A 13,344-nucleotide genomic window follows, 5' to 3' on the forward strand; every position below is an offset into this window, starting at 1 on the left:
ACCACCACCACCACAACTGTTTGAAGAACCGTATCTCCCTATATGAACCAATAGGTTTGTAAGATTGTATGGAAACACCTTCCTCTCTATCTCACCACTTTCTCAGATTTGTTTGGTGGGAACAAAGAAGTGGGCATTCTCAGTGGCTGCTCCCACACTTTGGAAGTCTCTCCCTCGAGAGGCCAGGATGGCCCCATCCCTGCTGTCCTTCTGGCAGCAAGTTAAACATTTTTGTGCCTCCATGGCCTTTACAGATGGTTGAGGTTGGTCTCTTAATGCTCTACAGTGCTCAATTTGAAGGTTTTCAAGGATCTCTATATGGTTTTATTTCTATTGTTTTAATGTGCTGTGGTATTCTTGTTTTGATAAGTATTGTGTTTCCCTGTGATTAAGCAGAATTTAAATAATAATAATAATAATAATTAAGTGTGTTTTTATTTTAAATTGCATTTTTTTCTTTTAATTAGTAATATATTTTAAAAACTATACTAGTTTAATTCCATATTGATGCCCACTTTGGTGTGTTTTTAATTGTATTTTTTTATTTGTAAGCTGCCTTGTGTGTAATTTTTGGAGGGGAAGCAAGGTAATTAATAATAATAATAATAATAATAATAATAATATCAACAACAACATAGTTAAAGGAATTCCTTAAATGTCATCAGTATTGTATATAAAATCACCAAGTTGGAAGACACCACCAGGGCCATCCAGCCCAACCCCCTGCCATGCAGGTAGACACTACCAAAGCACTCCCAACAGATGGCCATCCAGCCTCTGTTTAAAAACCTCCAAAGGAGTAGATGCCACCACACTTCAAGGCAGTGTATTCCACTGTCAAACAGCTCATACCACCATTAAGTTCTTCCCAATGTTGACGTAGAATCTCTTTTCCTTTATAGTTTAGGGGAAATCCTTAAATGTCAGTAACATTAAATGTCATGCTTCACAATGGAGTTTATCACACAGGAGGAATTTCTCTAAATTTTGAATGAAAAGAAAGTGGGGCATTCACGTGAATTCACTAGTTCAGCAAATTTACGTGAATTCCAATTGCGTTTGAACTGACTTCCCATTGCCCGAAAATAGCTTGCCATTGCCTGAAATTGCATGTGATCACCTCTCACGCAATAATGTGAAACCCCATGATTGCATTCGGACTGACTTCCCATTGCTATGGCCAGTTCTTACATGTAAATTACTCTCTTTTCCATTAGTTTCAAAAAATGTTGTGGATTCATGTGTAGAAAATCATGTGTTAATCTTGTGTCAATCAACAGTAAAGTTGGATAAATTCTTCTGTGTCTTATTCAGCAAGTAACACTTGGAAGAACTAAATGACTGAAAGTGGAAATTACCTCCAGCTATGGTCTGATCAAGACTAAAGGTGCATCCAGACTGATTAAAAATACCATAAAATCCCAGATCTTTCCAGTTCCTTCTCTTTCTAGTTTTTATTTTTGAGAACCATATATGTTTTCAGTGGCGTCACTAGAGTTGGTGTCACCCGGTGTGATAACAAATGATGTCACCACCCCCAATTGAACTTTTCCTATATAACCCCATACAGAATCCTTAGTAATGTTTTTTGTACTAATGTTACTCATAAATCATAATTCCTATATATCATAGAATCATAGAATCATAGAGTTGGAAGAGACCGCACGGGCCATCCAGTCCAACCCCCTGCCATGCAGGAAATCCAAATCAAAGCATCCCCAGCAGATGGCCATCTAGCCTCTGCTTAAAGATCTCCAAGGAAGGAGACTCCACTACACTCCGAGGGAGTGTGTTCCACTGTCAGGAAGTTCTTCCTAATGTTGAGGTGGAATCTCTTTTCCTGTAGCTTGCATCCATTGTTCTGGGTCCTAGTCTATGGAGCAGCAGAAAACAAGTTTGCTCCCTCCTCAATAGGACATCCTTTCAAATATTTAAACAGGGCTATCATATCACCTCTTAACCTTCTCTTCTCCAGGCTAAACATCCCCAGCTCCCTGAGTCGTTCCTCATAGGACATGGTTTCCCGACCTTTCACCATATCACTGAATGCAATGGTAATAGTTGTGACATAAACAACTAGCACAATTAAAATTATACCTTTAAATTACAATATCATATACACAGCCTAAATGCATTTGCATATGCATAGTTTCATGTGAATAAAGTAAGCATTTGGTAAAATGTGATGATTTCAAAGAATTTAAATAATAATAATAATAATAATTTATTTTAAAGAAAAAAATTGAAATTTAAAATTTAATTTAAAAAACCTGGGGCCTCTACTTTCTCCTCCCACTGAGCCTCATCCCACTCACACCATCTCGTGAGCACTTTAATGGGACACAGGTGAATGCCACAGCCTATTTCTGCCCAAAGACATATGTTTGAGGAGCAGTGATGTCACCCCCTCTTAGGGTGCCACCTGGTGCAGTGTGAACTCTCCCACACACCCCTAGTGACACCACTGCATGTTTTGTTTATCCCAGGATATTTTCTGTCAGCCAGGTACAGTCAGAGACTTTTTAAACCACCTCCCCAAGTTGTTTTATTTTAACTCAGAATGAACTCAGAAAGACTTTTCAGTCAGTCTGGATGCACCCTTAGTAGACTGGACTTAGTGCCATTGAGATCACTCAGATAAATTATTCATGACCTATTGATTTTATTGAACTAAAGTTGATTTTATTGAACTAAAGTGAGCCAGTTTGGTGTCATGTTATGAGTGTTGGAGCAGGACTATGGGAGACCAGGCTTCGACTCCCCAGTCAGCCATGTAATCCCGCTGGCAGGTCATAGGCGAGTCACACTCTCTCAGCCTCAGAGGAAGTCAAGATCTCTTCCCTCAGTACAAAATTTGCCAAGAAAACCTTGTGATAACTTTGCCTTAGGGTCTCCATAAATCAGAAATAACTGAAGGCACACAAAAACAACAACAAAACATGACAAATCTTAGTCTTGATCCAACCTTCCATGTTGTTAATTATCAGTTCACTCATAACTCTTTTGTGGTCTGCAAGATTTTGACTGCCTCACAAGAAGCCTCTGAAATGTGAAATTTGAAGAATCCACCACTTGCATTGATTCATTAATCCACCTTGTTTTTGAAAAGATTTACAAAGGGGATTAATAAGCGGCTGGCGCATTTTGCTTGCTTAAGCTTCTCTTTCACTTCTATATTTTACACAGTTCAACAGTGTTAAAGTCTTATTAGCAATTTCATTTGTTGGATCAGACTCCAATTAAATTTCTCAAATATAACACATTCGTAATAGTGCTTTATGCAAAAGACTATAATCTATTTTGTGGTGTTTTCAGTCTGAGAGAAATCAATGGCATTTTGCACTATTAAACTGATTTTGGCACAAAACTGATTTGGGCTTGTTTGTATTTAAGACAAGAACAAGCATAACTTATTTTACTGCACCAAGAAATTCAATGAAACAGGGAACAGTATGGAGATGGGTATTGCTAAAACATTCTCCAGCAACTGTTGTAATAAGCTGTCTTTTAGATTTAAGTTTCAGATCTGTTTGATTCTAGAAGAAAAATTGTTCTCAGGAGGCATAAGCTGAGGATCAAAATTATTTCCTCTGCTATTCTCCAAAATATAATGCAGTCCTGTTTAGTACCAAATGTCTTCAAAAGTGAAATAGTGGGGGAGGTAGCTTTTGGCTTGATTTTCATTTGTGCACCTGCATCTGTTGTGGCTTTAGGAACTAAATTTGGATTTCATGCTTTTCTTTAGAAAAAGATAGGAAACTGCAATCTTCGGTCTTTTTTAAAAACAACAACAAGGAAACAAAAAATGGACTTGTCTGATGACTTCAGTGGAAACAAAGCAGAAAGGAATTATGAATCCTCTTGATTCACACAGGAAGAAAATCCCATGGTGCAAAAAAATGAGACAGCTAATGAAAATGGCAGCAGCAAATCATCCTGCCTTTCAGCTTTTAAGAAGTTGCAGTGCCACTTACATTTGAAGCCTGATTTTAGTTCTGAAACACCCTGGGTGGGATAAACAACTCAGACCTCTTGAGACTGCTTCACTCTCAAATTTTGGTAGCTTTGTTCTGTTACTGTTCTTTTTTGGTGGGCTGTAGTGCATCTGCCCTTAAAAATAATTTAGTTTTACACCACTTTAAATGCCATGGTTCCATCCTACAAAATCTTGGGAGTTATAGTTTGGTAAGGCACCAGCACTCTTTGGCAGAGAAGGCTAAAGACCATGTAAACCTACAAATCTCAGGATTCCATAGGATGGTTCTACAGCACTTAAAGTGGTATCAAAGTGCATTATTTGTACAGTGTAGATGCACCCAAAGTCTTCCATTCCTGTTAGCTTTACAAATGCCTATACAAAGATTACATGAAAGCAAATATATGTTGGTTGTTGTTGTTGCTGCTGTGTGCCTTCAAGTCATTTCCAACTTAAGAGGAACCTGTCATGGGTTTTTCTAGGCATGATTTGTTCCAAAGGTCTTTGCCATTGCCTTCCTCTGCATCTGAGAGGATGTGATTTGCCTAAGGTCACCCAGTGGGTTTCCATGGTTTTAAGGAGATTTGAACATGGGTTTCCCAGAGTTTTAGGACCTTATCACACACAGGGTTAAATGTTGCCCAAACGAAAGCACCAGGGATGTGATCGTCTGTGGTGCTTCTAAGGTGTAATTGAGGCTTCCTGCTATGTTCCCATCATGGAATCATTCACAGGAAAGCCAAGGGGAGCCACTTTCTGAATAACGGGATATGATGGGAACATAGCAGGAAGCCTCAATTACACTTTAGAAGAGCCACGGATTATCACATCCTGGTGCTTCCGCAACATTTCTGGAACATTTTGATGATGTTTGGACCACATGTGATAAGGTCTTTAGTCCAACATTCAAACCACTAAACTACACTGGCTCCCAAAAAAATTACAAAGGAACATTGGGAATATTGCTGAATATGCGGACTCAGAAACAAGTCTCACTAAATTCAGTAGAATTTATGCCTAAGAAAGCAAGGTTTAGGAATGCAGTATTATTGGATTTGTTGTATTCTTTAGCAATTGGGTGGGTAGGAGGTCTTGGCCTGTTGTTAGTGAGTTAAGTGTGGGTGAGAACTTTGCATCTAAACTGAGAAATTCTTGCAGCTTGGAAGGAGCCTGTTTCCCCACAATGTCCAATAGTGGTGAGTGTAGAAGAGAACTGCCCCAGATCCCATTAAATGACTATGGCGGGTTACAGACAGGCAAAAAGGGGTGTGCTCATGACGTCATGAAGGTATAGCCTTTAGACGGCCCTTACCTGAATGCCGCCATGAACGCGCCGCCTGCACGCCCCAAGTGGGAAGAAGCGGCATTAAAAAGGTGCTGCTTTTCCCCGCTTCTTTTCTATATACTGCGCAACGACGCATCTCCGTCTATAAGCTGCTGCATTGGTACGCCAGAATTGTTACGCCGCTAATTTAAGTTGCCCATTTAAAGGCTCCGAGTTAGCTGTGTCACATAATGAGTCGGGGTCCTGGAACATGCACAGTTTGCACCGAGGCTCTAATTAGAGAGTCAGATGCCATGCAGATGTGGAAGCTGCAGCACAGCTGCACTCTTGTTTTAATGCTCGTAACCCTAACCCTAGAGCAACATGTACGCATGTGCTGCTAGAATTGTGGAAAGTTTGGAATTTAAAGTGAACCCCTACACACATTCCTGTGCCATTTTCACCTAACAATAAAAAAACGCTAAAACTTTAAATATTTACATATGTACAAGGGAGGTGATGGGGGATGGCAGGGGGACAGTGGTGGCAGCGGCGACAGCTGTGGCTGTGCATTGCAGATTCAGCAAGAGCGCGGGGACCAAAGGAGAGGAGGCATCCATGATGCTGGTGACACTGGCAACGTGCAAGCGGACAAGGATGCCAACACCAGCTGATCACCAGCTGGCAGGAGACCACCATTGTTCTTGGGTAGGGCGAGGGAAAAAGTTTAAAGGGGCCTGGGTGCTTTAAATGTGCACATATGCTTTCTGCCGCCGATGCTGAGTGCCGCAGCTGTGCAGCTGCGCATCCGCCAGCCGGCAAAAGAAAAAAAAACCGCGTTTTTGGCCACCCGTGAGGAAGCTGCCTCTCTCTTTGCAGCGTCCTGCGAGGTGGCGGTATGGAAGCTACAGGTCAGAAACGGCCCCAGGTGAGGCGTCTTCACTGCCCCCCATGTGAAAGCCCCATACACCTGAGCCACGCCCCTGGGGTGGGCGGTCTGGAGGCTCCGTATTCAGCAGAATACACCTTCAAGACATCTTCCCCTGCCCGTCTGTAACCCGCCTATGACTGCCCTTCTGGTAGGAACTAAACCAGTGTTGCTGACACATAGCAAACCAGCCAGACTCCATTAGTTAACTGCCAAGGAATAAATAATAGATGTATTCCTCCTCCTCTCGCCCATCTTGTTTTATGGTTGCTTGGAAGCAACTGTGTAGAGCTTAATAATTCCCTACTGTGTTTTTCAAAGGGAAGGAGTGGTTATTGACCCTCAGATTCTCACAATATTTTCACAGTATACATTTTTGTTTAACCAGAGTTTTACTTCAGGTGATTAAAGAGCAGGCACTAGTTGTCTCTTGTTTGGATTTTATTTTTTTGTGGTGGTGGGGACAGATGGTGGAAAGTCAAACAAAAAGAAGATTGCATTCTGAAGAGACACAGTCCCATGTTTACTAAAGCATAGTTACTTTAATCAGGTACTGAATTTGTATCTACATCTGTAAATCTACAACTCTTCTATTGATAGTTCTAAAGCAGTGGTTCCCAACCTCTGGCTTTCCAAAGGTTTTGGACTACAACTCCCAGAAGTCTCAGCCAGCTTGTTCTAATGATTAGGGATTCTGGGAGCTGGAGTCTTGGAATGCCTGGAGGAGCCAAGGTTGGGAACCACTGTTCTAAAGTGTTCCATGGATCTGAAAACTGGATCTAATTCAGACTGGAGTTAATCAGACTTTTTCCCCCAGCTGGATCCACACAAGGGCTATATCTGAGCTCCAGTGCATAGTATCCTGCCCCAATTTGACTCCATTAATGTCATACTCATCCTTTTTAATCAGAACTCAAATTGGTCTTGAAAGCCACACATTTTTCATATCTGAAGTCACATCAGTACAAAAGGGCATTTCTAACCTGTTAACATTTTCACTGTATCAGATTATTTTAGGATGCACAACTTCAGTGGCTGCATTTTTTCCCTTTCCACATGCAAATATACATATGCATGCAAATATGCATATATCTACATATTCATATCAACCAACAGCCTTTCTTGTTTTCCTGTCAATCTTACTGCCCACCTACACTCCCATTTGATGTATGCGGTTCCCATCCAGCTTGAGTAGTTTGATTCCCATCTTAAGTAATTTGACTTCTCAACAAATCTGGGAGAAAGTTCCACTCTTTTCTGGACTACAAATTCCAGAATCCTTAGCCAGCTATATAATAATAAATAATAAAAAGAGGCAATTTGTCCTGCATCTGGTCTACAGCCGCAGTGTTAAAACCAGAGAAAGTAATGTGTCACAACCTTGGGACAAGTTATTTTAAAAACAGGTTTACTCAGGTGTAAGTCACACTTTGTCCTGTGAGGGGTTTACTGGCAAGGTCAACACAGTGCTAGCTTTTCATATCCCTCTGTTTGGAAGTAAGTCCCATTTGGTTCAATCAGATATCCTCTCAAAGGAGTGCATGAATATTTACAGATAGGGTGAGATGTGGTGAGCAGTACAATTACTTTATAAATAGTTATAATTTGCCTTTGATTGCAATTGTCTGAAGCTGTTCTGCCTCTTGAGACTAGCTAAATTCCTTCTGGTTTGAACAGATTTTAGGGCAAGGTCACTTGTATATAAGATGTAAAAGGCAATGGTACATCTAATGCATGAACCTTTGCTACATCTGCACAGATGTAAATTCCATTGAGTTCAATGGTGTTTACTGCCAGGTAACTATTATGGTGTCTGACCCTATTATTCAAGTGAAGCTTACAGAGCTATTTGATCTGTATCAACCCAAAAATAAGTCCAATTGAGTTCAATGAGACCTACTCCTTTTAAGAACAATGAGTTTGCAATTCTCACTGGGCTCCCTTGCCCTGCTTTCCTTTCCACTTTCCCTTTGTAACCATATGATGAACTATCTGTCATGGGAGGTGGGTGGGAGCATTAACCACCTCCTCATTCAGTTTTACCCACAAGATTTAAAGTTACTCACATGGTCTTCCCTCAAAATTACAGAGTGGAACAAGCTAGTTTGTAAACCTACCAGCCCAAGTTCAGTAAAAATCACAGTCTGATGCTCCCCATGTTTCTTTGAATCTATTTCCTATTGGGTCCAAAGCCATTTATTCTGCAATAAGGCTGTAATCCTCTACCCTCTTACCTGGAGGTAAGTCCCACTGAACTCAATTGGATTTACCTCTGTGTAGAAACATGAAATCTCAGTGTTAATGAATGTTACGGCAGAAACATTTAGCACTCATGTTTTCCCTCTGGCCCATAGCTGGGCATAAGTGCCTATGACAATTTCACTTTAGTCCAAACAAATGGGTTTAGATGCATGACCTGATCCAAGATATCTTTACTAGAACCCAGGGTTGAATTCTCATTAAGTTTAAGAACATGTAACGCATCCCCAGCAAAGAATCTCAGATCTTCGAATCTTTGATTATCTGTATACACTGCATATTTTTTTTAAAAATTGGTGATCCCATGCTTGCTGGACAAGGATGTCAAGGTAACCACCCACCAACCTATCTCACCCTCCAACCACTCCACCCTGATTCCACTCCAATCTCAATTTAGGAATACAGGACACACATTGCAAAAAAAAAAAGGGGGGGGAGGTTTCCAAGAAACTACAGAGTACAAAGTGTGTTACTGTCTTTAATCACATTAAAGCCCTCAAGCATATAAAAGAAATAAATTTGTCATTTATTCAAACAGGACTGAGATCAAGATAAGGACAAATTATTTTGTCACTGTGGATTCAGTTTTTGTATCAGGAAAGCATCAGTCTGCTCGTTCAGTAATGGATGAGTGTTTATTTGTTCATTCATTGAAAGTATTTATTCCCTTCCCTTTAGCCAAAAAGGCTCCCAGGGCAGCTTACAAATAAGTAATTCAACAGTCCCTGTCCTTAGACTTACAATCTAATAAGTAATAAAACCACACACAAGGGGATAAGGATGAAGGAGGAGAGGTGGGGGGGGAAAAGCTCAGTGCTTATAATATACCAGTTAGCCTGCTGGAATAGCTGCTGCTAGTCAAAAGAGGAAGGGGGAAAAACAAAGGTATCTGCTGCTACTATTACTGCTGCTGCTGCTGCTTGCTCTCTTTTATCTGCTACACTGTGCCCCAGCAACCAGGTGGGGGAAAAAGATGTCAGCCCAAGCGTAACACTCACAGCACAGCCCTGACTTGAGTGCTCGGTTCGTCCAGAGTACGAGGCAAATGACCACACAGTCCTAGTCTTGAAAATGGCTGTTTTATTTAAGCAAATAAGGTAAGAAGAAAGCAAGGCATGGGTCTACAGATCCACGCTCCAGTTCCAAGCAAGTGGGCATAGAAAAAGGAAAGAAGCCAAACATACATACACAGTGGCCACATAGATCTACAAGCCTGTCTATGAAGCAAAAATCCATTGTTTTTCAAGCATCTTATATATCTTAATCTTCTTCTACAAAAACATCATGTCGTCTAACCTACAGTGTTTGGGCCCAAGGAAGGGGGGGGGGAGATATTCCCATGCCAACTACTGAGTTGTTTTCCAGTTACCGAGTGCCAAGATGAGCTGGGACATCTTATCACTTGGCACTGTTAGTTGAGAAGAAGCAATTTACATGTTGATTTGTGTATTGTTCTGTTGTTGAATGGCAAGGCCCACATTTACTTAATCATCGATTGTCTGCTGGGAATCCCCCTCATCCTGAGTGGTTTTCATTTGCATTTGCTGGGTCTTTATTTTGGTGTTTTTCAGGACTGGTAGCCAAACTTTGTTTACTTTAAGGGTTTCTTCTTTTGTGTTGAAATTGTCCATGAATTATGGATTTTAATGGCTTCCCTGTGAATTCTGACCTGATAATTGTTGTCATGGTCCAGTCTCTGAAGATGCCAGCCACAGCTGTGGGTGAAATGTCAGTAATAAACTCTTCTAGAACATGGCCTCCTAGCCTGAAAAACCCACAAAAAACTATGGTTACTGGCCATGAAAGCCTTCATCTTCACACTTAACACATTGTTTCAACCTATGAGAAGTTACCCAACCATGGAGCAGAACATGCAAAACTCTCTTTTTAGGCCTTTTGTGGTGTTACCAAAGAAAGGTGGAGGGGACTAGCTGGGTCCCCATCAACTGTATCAGCTTCACTTTAAATGTTCGGGAATTTCTGTACGAGAGGTTGAGTAACTTGACGATCATTTCCATCAGTGTAAGAGAAGTCCATGTTTGGGGTGAATAAAAGAAGGTTTTATTTAGAAATATGCCAGAGTGCAATCAAACACGCAATAATAATTCAGAGCTAAACGAAATGGAAGTATGGAAATTGGATAGTGGAGATTTAGGGATGCAGAGGGGTGATAATTACCTGTCGGAAGAATAGACCATGGAAAGTGGGAGTGGCTCAGGCTCGGGTCTGAGGGCTTCACAGCTATTACACAGAGCACAGACTGTGGACTAACTATATGGTTACTACGTGGCTAGGTTTGGGACCAATATTTACAGCTGAGATCCTAGCCTCAAGAGGTGTGCTATCTTATATGGTAACAAAGAGCTGATTGACTTCCCAGGAATCAACAATGGGATTCCAGACTACGGTTACAATAATAGTGATTGGATTAGGGACAATCCCAAGGTGAAGGGATATGGAAGTTGGCTGGAAAAATGGCAGGGTGTAGGTAGGAAGTGCTGGCTTACTGCTTTGGTGCAATGAGACCACCTTTGTCTCTTGGTGCAAGAGGAAATGCAGAGGGCCTAGAGGGAGGGAGGAGCAGTCGGTATACCCATTTAACATGATGATAGTCATAAGTATTTGGACTGCAGAAGAATTACCTGGGTCTTACACAGACCTGGTCTGGGCTCCTTTCTCATAAGAAATCCACCTGATGTTCCAAAGGTCATCATGACCTCTAAAGAACATGCTGACTCCAGCTATGAAATATGAAAATATGAAAGTCCCAAATACAATATGGAGTATGCAGGGTGTACTAACGATGGTCATGCTGACTGGGAAAGGGGGGAAAGTATGCAAGCACTATCAGAACCAAGAGTCAGATGAAAACCTACATACCCTTTTGACTCTCCCAAGTAACTTGTGTTTTTAACTTGTATTCTAAGTGATTTGAAGTAGGTAGTGCAAATAATGAAAACTAAATAATCACATTGCAGGTGTTAAATTAATAATAATAATAATAATAGGATTTATTTATAATATTGATATACTGAGATTTGAATGTTACTAACTTGTTTAAAGATTTCTGTGTATATGTTGGATTTTATCTAGTCTGTAACCCCGCTTCGATCCAATGGGAGAGGCGAGGAAACATAAATAAAAATTTTATTTATTATTATTATTATTATTATTATTATTATTATTATTATTATTATATGCCACCCAATCACTGGGAATCCGGGGGGCTTACAACAGAGGGGATAATAGACGGTTCCCTGCCCTCAGGCTTACAATCTAAAAAGACACGACACAAAAGGAGAAGGAAATGGTGGGGAGGGGAGGGGATCAGGTCCAGCAGTTCTTCTCTTCCTCTGAGGCCTGGACCAAGGCAGATGGACTGGAGGGAGGGCTCTCTTTCTTAATCAAGGCTGGGCTCGATGGCGTTGGGCCTGTCCTTTGACTCCCTCTAGGCCAGAAGATGACAGTTGGAAGGAGGGAGGGCACTTCCTCTTCAGGCCCGATGATGTTGGGCCTGTCCTTTCGCTCCCTCCCAAGCCAGAAGATGACAGTTGGAAGGAGGGAGGGGAGGGCTCTTCCTCTTCAGGCCAGATGGCATTGGGCCTGTCCTTTCACTCCCTCTAAGGCTGGAGAAGATGACAGTTGGAAGGAGGGAGGGGAGAGGTCTTCCTCTTCAGGCCCGATGGCGTTGGGCCTGTCCTTAAGCATAGTTGTTGGCTTAAAGGACTACCTAAATATGTGGAAGGCACCAGATCCCATCTGATCTTGGAAGCTTAGCAGGATCAGGCCTGGTTAGTCCTTGGATGGGGAACTGCCAAGGAAAGCCAGGTGCTGTATGCTGTATTTCAGAGGAAGGCAATGGCAAACCATGTCTGAGTAATCCTTGTAAGTAAATCCAGTGGATTTACAGGTAACTTGAGGGCATGTGTGTGAACACATGCACATGCACGTGCACACACACAGGCTTAATGAAATATATTTTGATAAATATCACTTACATAGTGTATTTTTGTTTGAATTTATTCTGATTCATTTCCCAGGTCCTATCCTTGGGAGCAGATGTACTGCCGGAATATAAACTCCAAACACCTCGCATCAACAAGTTTACTATATTGCACTACAGTCCTTTCAAAGCAGTCTGGGACTGGCTGATTTTACTGCTTGTGATCTACACTGCCATATTCACCCCTTACTCTGCAGCCTTCCTTCTCAATGACAGTGAAGAACAAAAGACACAAGCATGTGGCTATTCATGCAACCCACTGAATATGGTAGACTTAATTGTGGATATTATGTTTATCATTGACATTCTCATAAACTTCCGAACAACATATGTAAACAAGAATGAAGAAGTGGTAAGTGACCCAGCAAAAATAGCAATTCACTACTTCAAAGGCTGGTTCCTAATTGACATGGTTGCTGCAATACCTTTTGACCTGCTGATTTTTGGATCTGGCTCTGATGAGGTAAGCTAAATATAAGAGGCATTTATTTATTTATTTATTTATTTATTTAGAGATGTGTTGATTTCATCATAAGTGCATGCATCATGTTTTCTGAAAGTTGACTTGCAGTTCTCGCTCCTTCCTGGCAGGTGTTAAAGTCTTCTGATTTGTGCAAATGATAGCTTACCATTTTACTTAAATACAGAAAACCATGGTTTGTACAAATTATAATTTGCCCTCAAATCTGGATCCCAAATCAGAATCAAACTATGGTTTGGGTCAGTAATTTGTGTACTGCCAAGAGCAAGTGCTGCTAAATTCTGTATCCTATTGTTTTTCCTGTCAATGCTGTTCTTCGTGTTTATTCTGTTATTTCTCATGTTTTTTCCAACATATTTAGAAACCTTCTAGGAACAGATTGTCCACAATTGACTGTAGCCTGAAAGGATTCTTAGCATAAGCATTGATATTT

At 41.0% G+C, this 13,344-nt stretch overlaps 1 protein-coding gene across 10 annotated transcripts in view; it reads left to right on the forward strand.

The window, feature by feature from the left end:
* KCNH7 (potassium voltage-gated channel subfamily H member 7) overlaps window positions 1-13,344 on the forward strand; it is a 395,432-nt gene that overhangs the window by 301,279 nt on the left and 80,809 nt on the right. For all 10 annotated transcript variants that reach the window (XM_042444665.1, XM_042444673.1, XM_042444685.1 and 7 more), the window contains one exon: window positions 12,468-12,893. In XM_042444665.1, coding sequence (XP_042300599.1) covers window positions 12,468-12,893 — 426 coding nt within the window. The remainder of the gene's footprint in view (window positions 1-12,467; window positions 12,894-13,344) is intronic.

Source organism: Sceloporus undulatus, chromosome 1 (assembly GCF_019175285.1).
Source record: "Sceloporus undulatus isolate JIND9_A2432 ecotype Alabama chromosome 1, SceUnd_v1.1, whole genome shotgun sequence".
In the NCBI taxonomy this organism is placed as follows: Eukaryota; Metazoa; Chordata; class Lepidosauria; order Squamata; family Phrynosomatidae; genus Sceloporus; species Sceloporus undulatus.